The sequence below is a fragment of the Budorcas taxicolor genome, chromosome 2 (genome assembly GCF_023091745.1).
Source record: "Budorcas taxicolor isolate Tak-1 chromosome 2, Takin1.1, whole genome shotgun sequence".
Classification (NCBI taxonomy): Eukaryota; Metazoa; Chordata; class Mammalia; order Artiodactyla; family Bovidae; genus Budorcas; species Budorcas taxicolor.
This window is the reverse complement of record NC_068911.1, coordinates 2,380,325-2,395,378: the sequence shown is the minus strand read 5'-3', so window position 1 is coordinate 2,395,378 and position 15,054 is coordinate 2,380,325. Positions and strand designations below refer to the sequence as shown.

At 53.5% G+C, this 15,054-nt stretch overlaps 1 protein-coding gene across 1 annotated transcript in view; it reads left to right on the top strand.

Annotated features, from left to right (window-relative positions):
* Positions 1-15,054, top strand: part of GNA12 (G protein subunit alpha 12) — a 72,966-nt gene that overhangs the window by 40,036 nt on the left and 17,876 nt on the right. Inside the window, exon 2 of the mRNA XM_052657025.1 lies at positions 683-898. Coding sequence (XP_052512985.1) covers positions 683-898 — 216 coding nt within the window. The remainder of the gene's footprint in view (positions 1-682; positions 899-15,054) is intronic.

Sequence of the window (15,054 nt, the reverse complement as noted above, 5' to 3'; positions counted from 1 at the left end):
CTCATCCTGTTTTAGTTCAGGCCGCTTCTGCAGTGAGGTGAGGAAAAGGCAGGAAATCCTGGCTGTATTTCTAACCGGGAGGGAATCAGCACGACAGTGAGACCGGTTCCCCACCCTCCCAGGCACGCCTGGGACGTGACCCGCTCCCGCCCGCTCCCCATTCAGTCCCCCGGCGCTGACGGCCTGTGTGTGTGCTCCTCCGCGGCGACAGGGCAGCGGGGCTGCAGCTGGAGTTGTCCTCAAGCACGGGCCCTGCCAGCGCCGCGGCTCGCGCTCTGTTTCCACACGGCACTAGGCATGTGTGTGGCCACTTCTTCCCCCGACCTGTCGTCTCCCTCTCGGGACCTTTTCAAATGAGGGACGGCACAGGGCAGACCTGCGATGTGGTCTGTGCGAGCCTCCGCCTTGATAGTCACGTCCCCGGGAGCACAGCGCTCATGCCGGGACAGAGCGAACCCAGAGACAGACGCTGGCTGCAGGCTTGGCAGCTCCTGAGCCTCCTGCTTCTACGACCGTCCATGCCCACGCCGCTTTCTCCACTGCAACTCAGCCTTCGCAGCGCCGTGAAACCCTCTGTCGTCTTTCTGTTCTTTCCCAGCGTTCAGGGGTTCCGGTCGATCCACGAGACAAGCTCGGCATCCCCTGGCAGTATTCTGAACGTCGTCTTTCTGTTCTTTCCCAGGGCTCGAGGGTTCTGGTCGATGCACGAGACAAGCTCGGTATCCCCTGGCAGTACTCTGAAAATGAGAAGCACGGGATGTTCCTCATGGCTTTCGAGAACAAGGCAGGGCTGCCCGTGGACCCCGCCACCTTCCAGCTGTACGTGCCCGCCCTGAGCGCGCTCTGGGGGGACTCCGGCATCAGGGAGGCGTTCAGCCGCAGGAGCGAGTTCCAGCTGGTGAGTGAGCCCTTGTCTGGACACCACGGGCTTAGACCTCATGGGATTCCCCTTTACAAACTCTGAAAGCACAGGCAAACCGTAAATTGCTCTAAATCCTGATATTGAAGATCAGAAATACCCAATGCTGATTAAACCGTGTAAATGGTTCAAGAAGGAATGATATTAATTCATTCAGGCCAGATAAATGTTTGCGTTCAAGGAATATGAAGGATTCTTAAAATACTAAGTGTTGGCGTAACTCAAGGAGCTCAAACTTTCTAAGTATCGTTCTTCGTAGGAAATCAACGCATCCTTAGGAGAATGTCCCAGCTGTGACGCGTGAGTCCTGCCCAGCAGACCATAAATGGCCTCAGATCTGTCCCTGGGAAGCGCACATGAGCTCTTCTGAGCTGTTCCCCTAGGTTCTTCCCTTTCATTTTAAAGCCGGAAAGTTTCAGAAAGCCTAGTCATCCTCGTCACTTAGCTTCATCTAGGATATGAGTCTATAAACAGAAAGTTTGGGGTGTTTAGCCTGTCTGCATTCCCTTTTTCTCCTAAGTATCCTTCAGCGTTAACTGTCTGCAGAGATGGGTCTGAGGTCTCTCCTGTAACTGGAATGCACGCGCCCGGCTGCTGTGAATGCCCCCTCTCTGGGTTGTCCAAAAGGCTCACTGCCCTCCACACCCCTCTGCCCCCTGAGAACCGGGATCCCGAGTTTCACAGCACCGGTCCTTTGCCTGTCTCTGTGGTGTTGCCATGATAGGCATTTATCTTTTAAAAGCAGAGTGTTGAGTCTTCCCTGTTTGCACACTCCACATGAGCGGCTTCTTGCTATATGGAGCTTGCTGGCCCTGCCGTGCTGTGACGTGTCTTTAGGCGGCGCGCATGGCTGTGGGTCTTGCTCGTCCACGGCCGTCTGCTCTTCCGCCATGTGGAAGAGCCTGGACATGCCTGTTCCCTCATGGGTGTACCTTGGGGTCGTTTTCCGTGTTTTGCTGTTAGAAACGAATGCCCCTCGACCTCTCCCGTGCGTCCCCAGGTACCCATGTCCAGGGGTCTCCAGGACATACACAGTGGAGGGGAACTGGCCGGTTGTAGGGCCTCTGCACCTACAGACAGGCAGATAGAATGTGTCCAGTCGTCTTCCGGAGCAGCTGTAGCAGCTGTGCCTGCGTTAGCAGCAGAAGCCCCCGTAGGTGCCGTCTGACTCCAGAGGTGCGCGAGAGCCCCGTCGTAGCCGAGGGAGCTGGGACACACTATATCCCCCTCGTCTCCCTAGGGCTTGATTGAGATCTCCCTGAATTACTGGCTGTGTGTGTTTCCTCTTCTGGGAAACGCCCGTTCATGTCTCTTGCTGATTCTTACTAGTGGGTTCTGTGCACTTGCCTCCTGTATTTGAGCTGTTCCTTTCAGTTCAGCTTCCGCGTACTTTTCATCTGATCCCCCCACCCTCTCGTCTTACACAGTCGTCTCGGCACAGCCAGGAGATTGATAGTGGCACACTGCTCTGAATTAAACTGGAGACCTCATTCAGACTCAGCTGCTTTTCCTCGAATGTCCTCCTCACGAGCCAGGGTCAGGGTCAGGAGCCCACCCTGCACTTGGCCCTGGCGTCTCCTGGGTCTCCATCAGGGACAGCCCCTCGGTCTCTCCTGGGTCTTCATGACACCTGGAAGGAGCTCTGCTCAGTCACTTTGCAGAGCGCCTGTCTTTGGGTCTGTCTGGTGTTCTCTCATCACTAGGATGAGCAAGAAAACGACTAAGTGACGCTGCGTCCCCTGAGTGTCCTCTCTGAGGTGTGAGCTCGCGGTGCGCCTGCTTCCTGGTGGTGGGGGCCTGGGTTACTCGCTTAACGTGCTGTTTGCCACACGTCTCCACTGTGAGGTCACTGCTGTCCTCTGTTATTAATAAATATTGGGGGGGGGGGGGGCTTTGCGACTCTGCAGACATCCTGTTTCCCTTCAAGCTTTCACCCACGGATTTTAATATCCATCAGTGGATCTGAGGGATGACATTTTTAGAACTTTGATTTTCACATTCATTCTCAAGTTTAAAGATTAAAGTGAAACAGTCAAATGAGCTAGGAGATATAGTTACTACAGAAAAGAATTGTTAGTTTTCTAAAGGGCGTGACTGTCAGGCATGGCTACAGCTGGAGAATACACAGACTCTCACGTGTGAAGTTGGGGTTTAGGTCCCCCCACCATGCGTGGGTGCCGAGGCGTGTCCAGCTCTCTGTAGCCCCGTGGGCTGCCGCCCGCCAGGCTCCTCTGTCCATGGGCTTCTCCAGGCAAGAGAACTGGAGAGAGTGGCCACCTCCTTCTCCAGGGGGTCTTCCCGACCCAGAGGTCGAGCCTGCGTCTCTTGCACCTCTTGCATCGGCACGTGGATTCTTGACCACTGTGCCCCCTGGCAAGCCCCGAGGCTTCCCCCACCACATAAACCCACAAACTGAAATGGTCTGGGAAAGAGTAGTCTCTTCAGAGTGTGAGTGGAAATTGCCGTTGTCAACTGAGAGTTGACCCCAGAAAGAAACGTACGCTGCAGAGCTGAGCGCTGCAAGCCGTGTTTAGCAAGTGCTGTATGTGGGGTGTGAGTGTGCTGGGGCGGCTTGTCAGACCCTTGTGCGTCCTCCTCACTGGGCACTGCGGTGGGTGCTCTTTCACTGAGCCTTGCCTGTGAGCTGGGCACTCTGCTGAGGTCAAGTTCGGCTTCCTCCCAAAGCTGGTAAGACAGATATCCAAGCAAATAATCGGCATAGAATATGCTGAGAAGTGTGATTGAGGAGTATCCAGCTACGCTGTGCATAAAGGGAGAAGGTAAGCGGTTCCACCTGACAGGAGGGGGCAGGGAGATGTTTGGGTGCAGACTGTCTCAGGATGAGGTGGGGATGAACTGGGCCCTGTTAGGCATGGAGGGGGGTGTCTCTGCAAGAGTGTGGCCTGCGCGGGTGGGTGGAGGGGGCCAGAGAGGCGCCGTCCCCCTCGGCAGGCTCCGTGTGCAGGTCCCGCCTCCGGCTGCCGTACCCGGTAAAGGAACTTGGTCGGCTCAGGACAAAGTTTGGGGGGTGGAGGATGAGTGGGAGCTCTGTGTGTGGCTGGCATGCTTCTCGGCTCTGCCCCCTCCTCGGTGCTGGGTCAGTTCTGGCCTGGCTTCCCCGGCACAAGGCTGCAGCAGTGCCCACCACCTCCCGGAGCCGGGGATGCCATGCAGGGAGATACCCCGTGGGGTGCCCGAGGCCTGATGAGCGTCCAGCCCTCGCACTCCACTGTGGGACAGGGGCGGTGAGCGGGACTCCCAAGATCACAGCCCTTGAGCTGCGTTTGGCGACTTGCCGTTCCGATGGGCTCGGTGCACCTGTTCTTAGCAGACTGGGCAGCTGCGGGGCACTTTGGTGCCTCTGCCGGAGTCCTCACCAAAATCCGCTTGACCGACTCTGACCCCGACGCTTATTCATTCTGATGTTTGGGGTCCAGCACACATGGAGACCATGGGCCCTTCTCTCTGATGCTTTTTGCTTCACACTCTTGGATGTTTAAAAAATACAAAAGAACAGAGTTGACTGCATTCTGAATCATTTTTTTCCTTCTCCCAGTTCCTGTTTCACAGTGGCAGGGCATGATACTTCCTTGAAAATGTCTTCATCTCTTCGGCTTTGGAGGATGGAACTGGAGATTCAGGTCAGAGGAGGGAAGTCTGTTTCTTGACTTCTGAAAGTCAAGCGATTCTGCTAATTACAGAGACTATTTTTTCTTTTCTGTCATGTTTAGAAAAATTGAGTCTTTGTAACGTCATCAGAGAGTGCTGGATTGCTAGAAAAGGCTCACTCTGGGGCTGAGAGCAGAGTAGAGGTGTGCGCCTACGTTGTGTGTATGGATGCTGCTGCCTTAGAAGTGGGCGGGTATGAGGTTCTAAGAGGAAACTTACTTTGTGGCTGAGAGAGTGGCATGCTGAGCATAAGCAGAGTCGGATCGCCCGTCTCACTCCTGACACAACGTCCACGTGTGGTCTGCCCAGGCTTTGTGACATCTGGGCTTCGGTTACCCCGGGGTCACCGCATCCGCCCACAGGGTCCCCGTGGTCCTCACCCACCCCTCACCCGATGCATATACTCCGTAAGGGCCAGAGAAACACAATTTGAAGTTCTCAGGCTTGGAACGCTTCTTCAGTGAGGCTCTGGGATAAAGTAGTGCCCAGAATCCTCCTTTGCATTCCTGAAACAGACATCAGCTTGTGCTGTGTGGTAGTCACATCTTTTTCGAAAAAGAAAGAACAGACCACTCCCTTTGCAGGAGGGCTTGACCCCGCAGGCTACTGTTACTTGGACAGTTGCCTGTGCTTTTGCTCAGGTCAGTGCTCAGTCGTGCCCGACTCTCTCCGACCCCGTGGACTGCAGCTCGCCAGGCCTCCCTGTCCATCACCAGCTCCCGGAGCTCGCTAACTCAGGTCCGTCGAGGCGGTGATGCCATCCAACCATCTCATCCTGTCGTCCCCTTCTCCTCCCACCTTCGATCTTTCCCAGCATCAGGGTCTTTTCCAATGAGTCGGTTCTTCACATCAGGTGGCCCAAGTATTGGAGTTTCAGCTTCAGCATCAGTCCTTCCAATGAATATTCAGGACTGATTTCCTTTAGGATTGACTGGTTGGATCTCCTTGCAGTCCAAGGGACTCTCAAGAGTCTTCTCCAACACCGCAGCTCAAAGGCGGCAATTCTTCGGCACTCAGTTTTCTTTATGCTCCAACCCTCACATCCATACAGATGGACCTTTGTTGGCAAAGTAACGTCTCTGCTTTTTAATATGCTCTCTAGGTTGGCCATAGCTTTTCTTCCAAGGATCCAAGTGTCTTTTAATTTCATGGCTGCAGTCACCATCTGCAGTGATTTTGGAGCCCAGAAAAATAAAGTCTGACACTGTTTCCGTTGTTTCCCTGTCTATTTCCCATGAAGGGATGGGACCGGATGCCATGATCTTAGTTTGCTGAATGTTGAGTTTTAAGCCAGCTTTTTCACTCTCTTCTTTCACTTTCATCAAGAGGCTCCTCAGTTCCTCTTTGCTTTTTGCCGTAAGAGTGGTGTCATCTGCATATCTGAGGTTGATATTTTTCCCAGCAATCTTGATTCTAGCTTGTGCTTCATCCAGCCTAGCATTTTGCATGATGTCCTCTCCATATAAGCTAAATAAGCAGAGTAACAATATACAGCCTTGACGGGCTCCTTTCCCTATTTGGAACCAGTCTGCTGCTCCCTGTCTGGCTCTAACTGCTGCTCCCTGCCCTGCATCCAGAAGCAGTTCTGCGTCTTGTTCTGCGTCTGGTGTTCCCGTCTCCTTAAGAATTTTCTACAGTTTGCTGTGACCCACACAGTCAAAGGCTTTCCTGCAAGTCTCTTGCTTTTCCTTTGATCCAACGGATCACTACTCTACACCTGGACATCACCAGATGGTCAGCACCGAAATCAGGTTGATTATATTCTTTGCAGTCCAAGATGGAGAAGCTGTATACAGTCAGCAAAAATAAGACTGGGAGCTGACTGTGGCTCAGATTGTGAACTCCTTATTGCCAACTTCAGACTTAAACTGAAGAAAGTAGGGGAAACCACTAGACCATTCAGGTATGACCTAAATCAAATCTTTTACGGTTATACGGTGGAAGTGGCAAATAAATTCAAGAGATTAAATCTGATAGAGTGCCTGAAGAACTATGGATGGAGGTTCGTGACATTGTACAGGAGGCAGGGCTCAAGATCATCCTCAAGAAAAAGAAGTACAGAAAGGTAAATGGTTGTCTTTGTGAGGAGGCCTGACAAATAGCTGAGAAAAGAAGAGAATCTAAAGGCAGAGGAGAAAAGGAGACATACACCCCTCTGAATGCAGAGTTCCCAAGAATAACAGGAGGAGATAAGAAAGCCTTCCTCAGTGATGAATGCAAATAAATAGAGGAAAGCAATAGAATGGGAAAGGCTGCAGATCTCTTCAAGAAAATCAGAGAGATCAAGGGAGCATTTCCTGCAAAGATGGGCACAGTGGAGGACAGAAATGGTATGGACCTAACAGAAGCAGAAGATATTAAGAAGAGGTGGCAAGAATACACAGAAGAACTGTACAAAAAAGATCTTAGTGACCCAGATAACCATGATGGTGTGGTCACTCACCTGGAGCCAGACATCCTGGAGTCTGAAGTCAAGTGGGCCTTCAGAAGCATCACTATGAACAAAGCTGGTGGAGGTGCTGGAATCCCAGCTGAGCTGTTTGAAATCCTGGAAGACGACGCTGTGAAAGGGCCACACTCACTATACTTTGGCTGGTGTGATTTTAACTGGGTTTCAGAATTGTTTCTCTGAGCTTTCTTAGGAAGCAGGCTTTTGAGGCACTAGAGGATGAGAGTAAATGGAAGATGAGGTGATTTGATTTGTAGCCGTGATAACTTTCTGTGACTTTGAGGCCACATGAAACAAAGTGGCGTATGGTGAACGGGCAGTTTGGGGCGTTTTCTGCACCCAGCTCCTTGTCCTTCTAGGAGAGAAATCCGCTCTCGCGGGGTCCGGCGGTCACTTTCAGCCGCTGGAGGAACAGTGTCATGGCTGCTGGTTGCTTGGGAATGAGTCCTGGGAACTGGAGGTCCAGGGGTTAGACTTAGCCTTCCAGTGGGGGCGGCGTGGTACGGGTTTGATCCTGGTCTGGGAGCAGAGATCCCACATGCCCCGGGCCAAGAAAATAAAACGGAGAACAGAAGAATGTTGTGATCAATTCAATAAAGACAGAAAAGAAAGAAGTCCTGAAGTCACAGCTTGTTTGAATGGCAAGCGATGCCCACAGGCCGCTCAGGGCTGTTTCCAGGCTCCTCTGAAGGGGTGGAGTCCAGGGGTCTCTCTGCCGGACTCAGCCGTCCCCCGGGCCCACCTTTGCCGCTCCCTCTTTTCTCTGCTCTCCAGATACCCTACCCACTTGATTTTTTTTTAATGCTATAGTTGAAGGTTTAAATCAAAGGAAGACAAGAGAACCCCCAGAAAGTGCCGTGGGGGGCCGTGCCTTCTCCCTGGAGTTGCCCATGGTACCATCCGGAATGTTTCAGAGAATCTTTCCCACTTTGGAACGGTGGTAGGCCCCTAGTGTTTGTGGCAGGCCGAGGACTCCTGGGCGTCCGTATTGTCCCCGGAAGCCGGAGAGGCAGGGACACACCCTTTGTCTGTCACCTGAAGGAAGGGCTGGTAGGGCGGTGTCTGTCCAGACCTTTGCCCTGTCCTGCCGTGTGGCTCTTGTCCTCAGACGTGGCCGCCAGGCAGGAGCGGGAGGAGGTGGGAGGGGAGCCCACCCTCTCCTTCGGAGACTTGCAGGCCCATCCTGCTCCTCTCAGATGCCACCCCTTGGGGAGGCGGCCGAGCGTGGTTCTCAGCTGGCGGAGCCCCTGGGGACCTTCTGCCTCTGGGACGCTTGCGGCGGGGCCTGGCGGTAGTGTGGACCCCGGGAAGGCCGAGTCGGGGGTGCGAGTGTGGTTCTCGGCTGGCGGAGCCCCTGGGTACCTTCTGCCTCTGGGACGCTGGCGGCGGGGGGCTGGCGCTAGTGTGGACCCCGGGGAAGGCTGAGTTGGGGGTGCGAGTGTGGTTCTCGGCTGGCGGAGCCCCTGGGTACCTTCTGCCTCTGGGACGCTGGCGGCGGGGCCTGGCGGTAGTGTGGACCCCGGGGAAGGCCGAGTTGGGGGTGCTGTCCTCACGGTGTTACACGTGGGCCACACCTCGCGACTGTGCCTCCAGTCTTGTGCATCTGTTCGTTTCATGGAATTCATCCGTTCCGCACAGTTTTGTGGGGCAGCACCTCATGTCAGGCACTCGCAAGCCCTGCGAAAGCACACCGAACAAACAGGAAGATCAGACCGTGCGGAGCTGACTTTCTGACGAGGGGAGACGGACAGTAAATACGCCAGCACCAGGCGAGTGTGCATGTGTGTGCTCGCACGCACGAGCATAAAGCGGGGAACTGGGTGGGGAATGTGGAGGCGCCTCACAGGAGAAGCAGGGGTCAGGGATCACGGGGCGTTTCCATCGGGGCTCTCTGTCCTCCCCACCTGTCGTTTTCCCGTCCGTCGTGCTGGCCGAGCTGAGCGTGGCTGCAGCCAGGCTGCAAGTCCTGCTCATCCTGGTTGAATGTCGCCATGGCAACAAGGTCTGAGACCGGCCCTCTGAATGGCCGGGCGGTCCACTCCGGCCTCTCTCCTTCCCACAAGCCGTCAGCGTCGAGGACCTGGGCGGTCAGCACGACCCACAAGAGGGCGCAGCATATACGCTGCGTGGCCAGGGGCCCACAGCCGTGCTGCCTAAGCCCCTGTGCTTCAGCTCCTGGTCCGAGCTGATGGAGCACCCCAAGGGGCATGTGAGCACCCTCTGAAGGAGACGGGAAAGCAGGATCTGGGGTGAGGGGAGTGTTCCAGCCGGAAGAGGAGCAAGTGCAAAGGCCCTGGGGTGGGAGCCGACGTGTGTCCCAGGGTGCACAGATGGGGTGGGGGTGGGTCTGCAGAGCAGCGGGGCTTATGGAGGCCTTGTGAGGGGCCGCCGGAAGGACTTGGGGCAGAGGAGTGGGACGGCTTGATTCCATTTTAGCCGGGTCCCTGTGGCAGCTGTGTGGGTGATAGACAGGGAGGCCCAGCAGAGGCTTTTGCGCGATCCTGGTGACGGGGGTGGGGGGTGACAAGCGGTGTCGGGTCTGAGGGCCTCAGACCTGGAGAGGAACGTGCAGGTCGCCCAGTCTCACTGTCCACCCGGCTTACCGGGGCCCCTGCACCTCAGGCCTGACGGCGGGGAGCCTCACAAGCCCGGCGCTGCATTTTCTCTTTCGCGTTCAGCACTCCGGTGGAGAGCACGCCTCTCGCTGTGAGCGGCTCCCAGGCTGCTCTGCGGGTCTGGACCGGTCCTCCAAGCACAGAGCATGTGCCGCCCCACTTGTCAGGACATGTCAGGTGCCTTCTCGAGGCCCGAGCCCTCCGCCAGGACACAGGTGTCGGACCGAGTGACCCAGTCTTTCTGCGAAGACCAGTTCCCCTTCACCTCCTCGGGCTTTACCTTGAGGAATGCCAGGCCTGATGGAGCTGAGCAGGGCAGAGTTACGGCAGCTCGGGGTCCCCGCGCCCTCCCCGGGTGGGTCCGCCCCGTCCTGTGCCGGGCGGTGGGGGGCGGGGAGAGGACAGGCTGAGTTCTCAGGCTCCGGCTGCTAGTTGGTTAGGGTCTCACTGGTGGTTTCGCTTCGGGCCAGCTGCGCCTTCTGCACGCTGTGAGAGGGTGTTCTTCCACGCCCGCGTGCGCATGTTTATTCAATTCTGACCAGCCTGATAAGCGAGAATTCCCATGATTGCTAGTTATTTTCATGTGTTCGCTCACTCAGTCGTGTCCAACTTGGTCGCGACCCCGTGGACTGTAGCCCGCCAGGCTTCTCCATCCATGGGATTTCCCAGGCGCGCATGCTGGAGTGGGCTGCCATTCCCTTCTCCAGGGGACCTTCCCCACCCAGGGGTCCAGCCCAGGTCTCCTGCGCTGCGGGCGGACTCTGCCGTCTGAGCCCCAGGGAGGCCACGTGCGTGTTAGCCGCGTGTGTCTGCTCGCTGGCGAGTCGCTGCCCGCCCTTCGCGGCTGCTTTCCCGTTGGACGCAGGCTCCTCGTGGTTTGTGCCAGTCTCCCACTAGATGCTCGTGTTTTTCTAACACTTTTTTTTTTAAGTGATTACAGATCCACAGGCCATGACAAAGCCAGGGCACACAGGCCCCACCCTTCACCCAGGCTTCCCCAGCGGTCCGGTCACATCTCCCGTGACTGCAGTCTGGTGCCTGTACAGCGAGTGTGTGTGGCCTTGTCACGCTCTGCCACACAAAGGGCTGGCATAACCACCACCGCCATCGAGACGCGTCTCCATGGAGAGGAGCTTCCTGCTGCCCCCAGAGTCACCTTCCTTCCCCACCGTCCCTCCTCCCTGGCCGCCAGCTGTCTGCTCTCGGTCTCTAAACGGTTATTATCCAGGGAGCACCGTGCAGATGGGATGACACAGACTGACCTTCTCCCTCATCCTAGTGCTGCTGAGATATACCCAGGTTGCTCTGGGTCAGTAGACATCTTTTCATTTCTGAGTCACATTCCATGGTGTGGAGGTGCCATAGCTTTTTAATCTACTTGTACGTAGATATACGGGCTTCCCAGGCAGCACGGGTGGTAGACCCTGCCTGCTAGTGCAGGAGACATAAGAGATCCAGGTTCGATCCCTGGGTCGGGAAGGTCCCCTAGAGGAGGGCATGGCAGCCCACTCCAGTGTTCTTGCCTGGAGAATCCCATGGACAGAGGAGCCTGGTGGGCTGCAGTCCGCGGGGTCGCACAGAGTTGGGCATGACTGAAGTGACTCAGCACACGCATGTATGCATAGACATGAAGAAATGCATCAATGCATCATCTTTTCTCTCACACTGTCAGAAATGTCAGAAGTTAGTGAATAACCTCTGGAGAAAGTGGACTCATCAGAGATTACTGCCTTGGTTTTGGTTTGATACTCTGTGTGTGTGTGTGTGTCTGTCTGTCTGTCTGTCTGTCTGTCTGTCTGTGTCTCTGTGTGTGTGTGTGTCTCCTCTGACAGCTCAGTTGTTAAAGACTCCACCTGCCATGCAGGAGTCCCTGGTTCGATTTCTAGGTCAGAAAGATCCACCGGAGAAGGAATAGGCTGCCCGCTCCAGTATTCTGGCTGGAGAATCCCGTGGACTCTGTGGTCCACGAGGTCGCAAAGAGGTGGACACCACTGAGCAACTTTCACTTTCACTTGTGTGTGTTTTTCCACCTTTCAAACTAAATAAACTTTGCCAGTATGATCCATATGGGGAATTCTCAGCCTTCCTAAACCTACTATTAGAGTGAGAGGGACTTGAGAGATCCTGTCACCAAACCCTGCTCGACATTGCGACAGTTTGAGGCCTGGGGCTTGAAGAGATTTGCCTGAAGCTGCTGAATGGCCCAGCTGAGGTTAGGACGCGTCAGTGGTGTGTTCGGGTCCTGGTCCCAGCTCCACGGAGGGTGGCACTCTTATTTTCCCTCTGGGGTGGTTCAGGCCTGAGGGCGCAGAAGCGGGAAGCGGGGTATTTGCTATTCTTGGACCTCGTGCTGGTGAGAAACTTCGTGTTCCTGCTTATGATGCTGGCCTTTCCCCTCCGTCTCATTCATCACAATGAGTATTATATACTTACAGACCTCAGAAAACCTATTTTAATATAGGTCTTTGTGGAAAATGTCGCTGCAAGCCTTATTTCTGGCGGGTCTGTGAGCCAGGGACGGCCCAGGATGGAAATGCGATCCACAGTAGACGTTAAAATGCTAGATGTTGCAGGATAACAAGGCCAGAAACCCCAGAGGAAAAGAAAACCGGTTTTGACTAAGTAAACATTTTCAACTTTCGTATGGGAAAAGTCAGCATAAAGTAAGGCAAAAGGCAAATGACAAATTAGAAGAAAAACAACCCTCAACATAAAACAAAGGTGTTTTTATATGCCAAGTGCGTCAGACAGCTTCAGCCTGTGTGAGCAAGCTCTCGTATGTTGACAGGGGACCGAGCAAAGGAAGACAGCATTACCAGCCTTGTCCTAACCACGGAAACGCACATAGAAGCAGTAACGAGGGGCGGTGATTGATAATGTCCTGGGTTGACTGGGGTCTCAGGAAATAGGTCCTGTCACTCACACACACAGGGGACAGGAGCATACAGTGATCCAGCTTCTTGGTGTGTGTTGAAACGTAAAGTGCTGAATCCTCCGGCAGTGGTTCAGCTCCCAAGGAATCCACCCTAAAGCAGTAATTGCAAGATTTCCGGCTTCTAATTACAGTGGACTAGTTATCTAGAGAATTCTGCTGAAAATAATTTAAAATCCTAGATAAAATTTTAAAAATAACTTTATGAAAGCATATAAGCGCTGACAAGACCGTGAAGAATGACCAGGCCAAACCCTAAGACAGTTGAACCTTGAGAGATAAGCCGCCCCGAGCAGTGGTTTCTCCCTGAGAGAACTAGTGCTCTAAACGGCAAGCCCAAGCTGTGACGTTCTGCAGACTTCTCAAGGTCTCACCACGAGGGAGAAACGTAAGATTGCCAAAGCTGAGGAATCTATAGGAGACACTTCTGCCATAAGCTGGGACCTCAGAGGGTGAGGCCAGAGTAAGCCCAGAAAAGGAAGGTGAGAGAAGAGAGCTGGGCTTGGCTGCCAAGCCAGAGCAGGAAAGAGGCAAAACGACCCCTGGTTCACCCGGAACCCCAGTGCTCTGAATTCAGGTTAAAGGGCCTCCAGACAGGTCGTGTGCCCAAGGAGCAAGTGGAAACTCTCTCTGGGAAAGACGGCCTAATTCCTAAGCCTTGCAGATTCCCCACAAATGACGTTTTTAAGGACAGCAGGCATCACGGAGCCAGCCAACAGCCTGCAATTCCTGGAACCAGAAGAGAGGACAGACAGCAGAAGCAGGCCCACCAGCTTCAGGCCTCAAGCTCACCACGCACAGATTGTAACACAGCTGTCCTTCACACCCCCGTCAAGTTGTGTGTATAAAGTATGTGTATAAAGAACTACTCTTTCTGCATATATAACCTGATATGTGCATAAAGAAATAAAATATTTCCAGGAAAAACTGGAAACTTACTAAAAAATGGGCTGCTCCTGCTGCTGCTAAGTCGCTTCAGTCGTGTCCGACTCTGTGTGACCCCGTGGACGGCAGCCCACCAGGCTCCCCCATCCCTGGGATTCTCCAGGCAAGAACACTGGAGGGGGTTGCCATTTCCTTCTCCAATGCATGAAAGTGAAAAGTGAAAGTGAAGTCGCTCAGTCGTGTCCAACTCTTGGCAACCCCATGGACTGCAGCCCACCAGGCTCCTCCATCCATGGGATTTTCCAGGCAAGAGTACTGGAGTGGGGTGCCATTGCCTTCTCCGAATAAGTGTTATAACCTATTTTAAAAGAGCAAACTAGAACTCGCAGACTTGAAAAATACAAAAACCAAAAATAAAAACTTGGTAGTTTGTACCCCTTAAAAGAGTATTAATAGTGTAGAAGAAATATTGGAAGAAAGTTTAGGGTTAGAGGATCTTTTCCAGAGAGGATTTCCGTTCGCTGCTTGGGCCTAGAAACAGATCAGAATGTAGAAGAGAGAGGCAAGAACAGGGAAGATACGAAAGAGGTTGAGAGGTACGGAGGATGGAGTGAGAAGGTCCAATGTCCATTTAAGCAGGACGTACAGAAAGAAGACTGGGGCAGAGAGGGCATTGGAACAGGTTACGGCTGACAAAGTGCCTCAGATCAAAAGGTCAAGAATTCCAGTGAATCCCAAGCAAGATTAATGGTAAAGCCCATAAGGAGATAAATCATAACAGAACTGCAGAAAACCAAAGGCAGAAAAATCTTAAAAGTAACTATAGAAAAAGGTCGAGATGAGCTTTCAACGAGTGACATTTTGACAGCTTTTCATCCTCAAAGTTACAGCAGAAGCCAGAAATAGTAAATGATGCTCTGAGGTGGTGCCTATGAGAAAACACAACTCCTAAGCCAGAATTCTGTAAAATTGAGGATGGGACAGGGACACTTTCAGATGAAGTTTGTCATCAGCAAATCCACCCTAAAGGAATTGTAAAGACTACAAGCAAGAACTGTGGTGTGGGAGAAGACTCTTGAGAGTCCTTGGACTGCACGGAGATCAAACCAGTCCATCCTAAAGGAAATCAGTCCTGAATATTCACTGGAAGGACTGATGCTGAAGCTGAAACTCTGGTGCTTTGGCCACCTGATGCGAAGAACTGACACATTGGAAAAGACCCTGATGCTGGGAAAGATTGAAGGCGGGAGGAGAAGGGGACGACAGAGGATGAGATGCTTGGATGGCATCACCAAAGCAATGGACATGAGTTTGAGCAAGCTCCGGGAGTTGGTGATGGACAGGGAAGCCTGGTGTGCTGTAGTTCATGGGGTCGCAAAGAGTCGGACACGACTGAGCGACTGAACTGAACAAGTAAGAGGAAAGGGATCCCAGATGGAGGGTTGGAAACCTGAGAAAGAACGGAGACTAACCTGTCTGGTTTTTCCTTTTTTTGGTCATATTTTTGGCATCAAATCCAAGAACTCGCTGCCAAATCCAAGATCCGGAGGGTTTGCCCCCGTGTCTGCTTCCTGTGTTTAGGCTG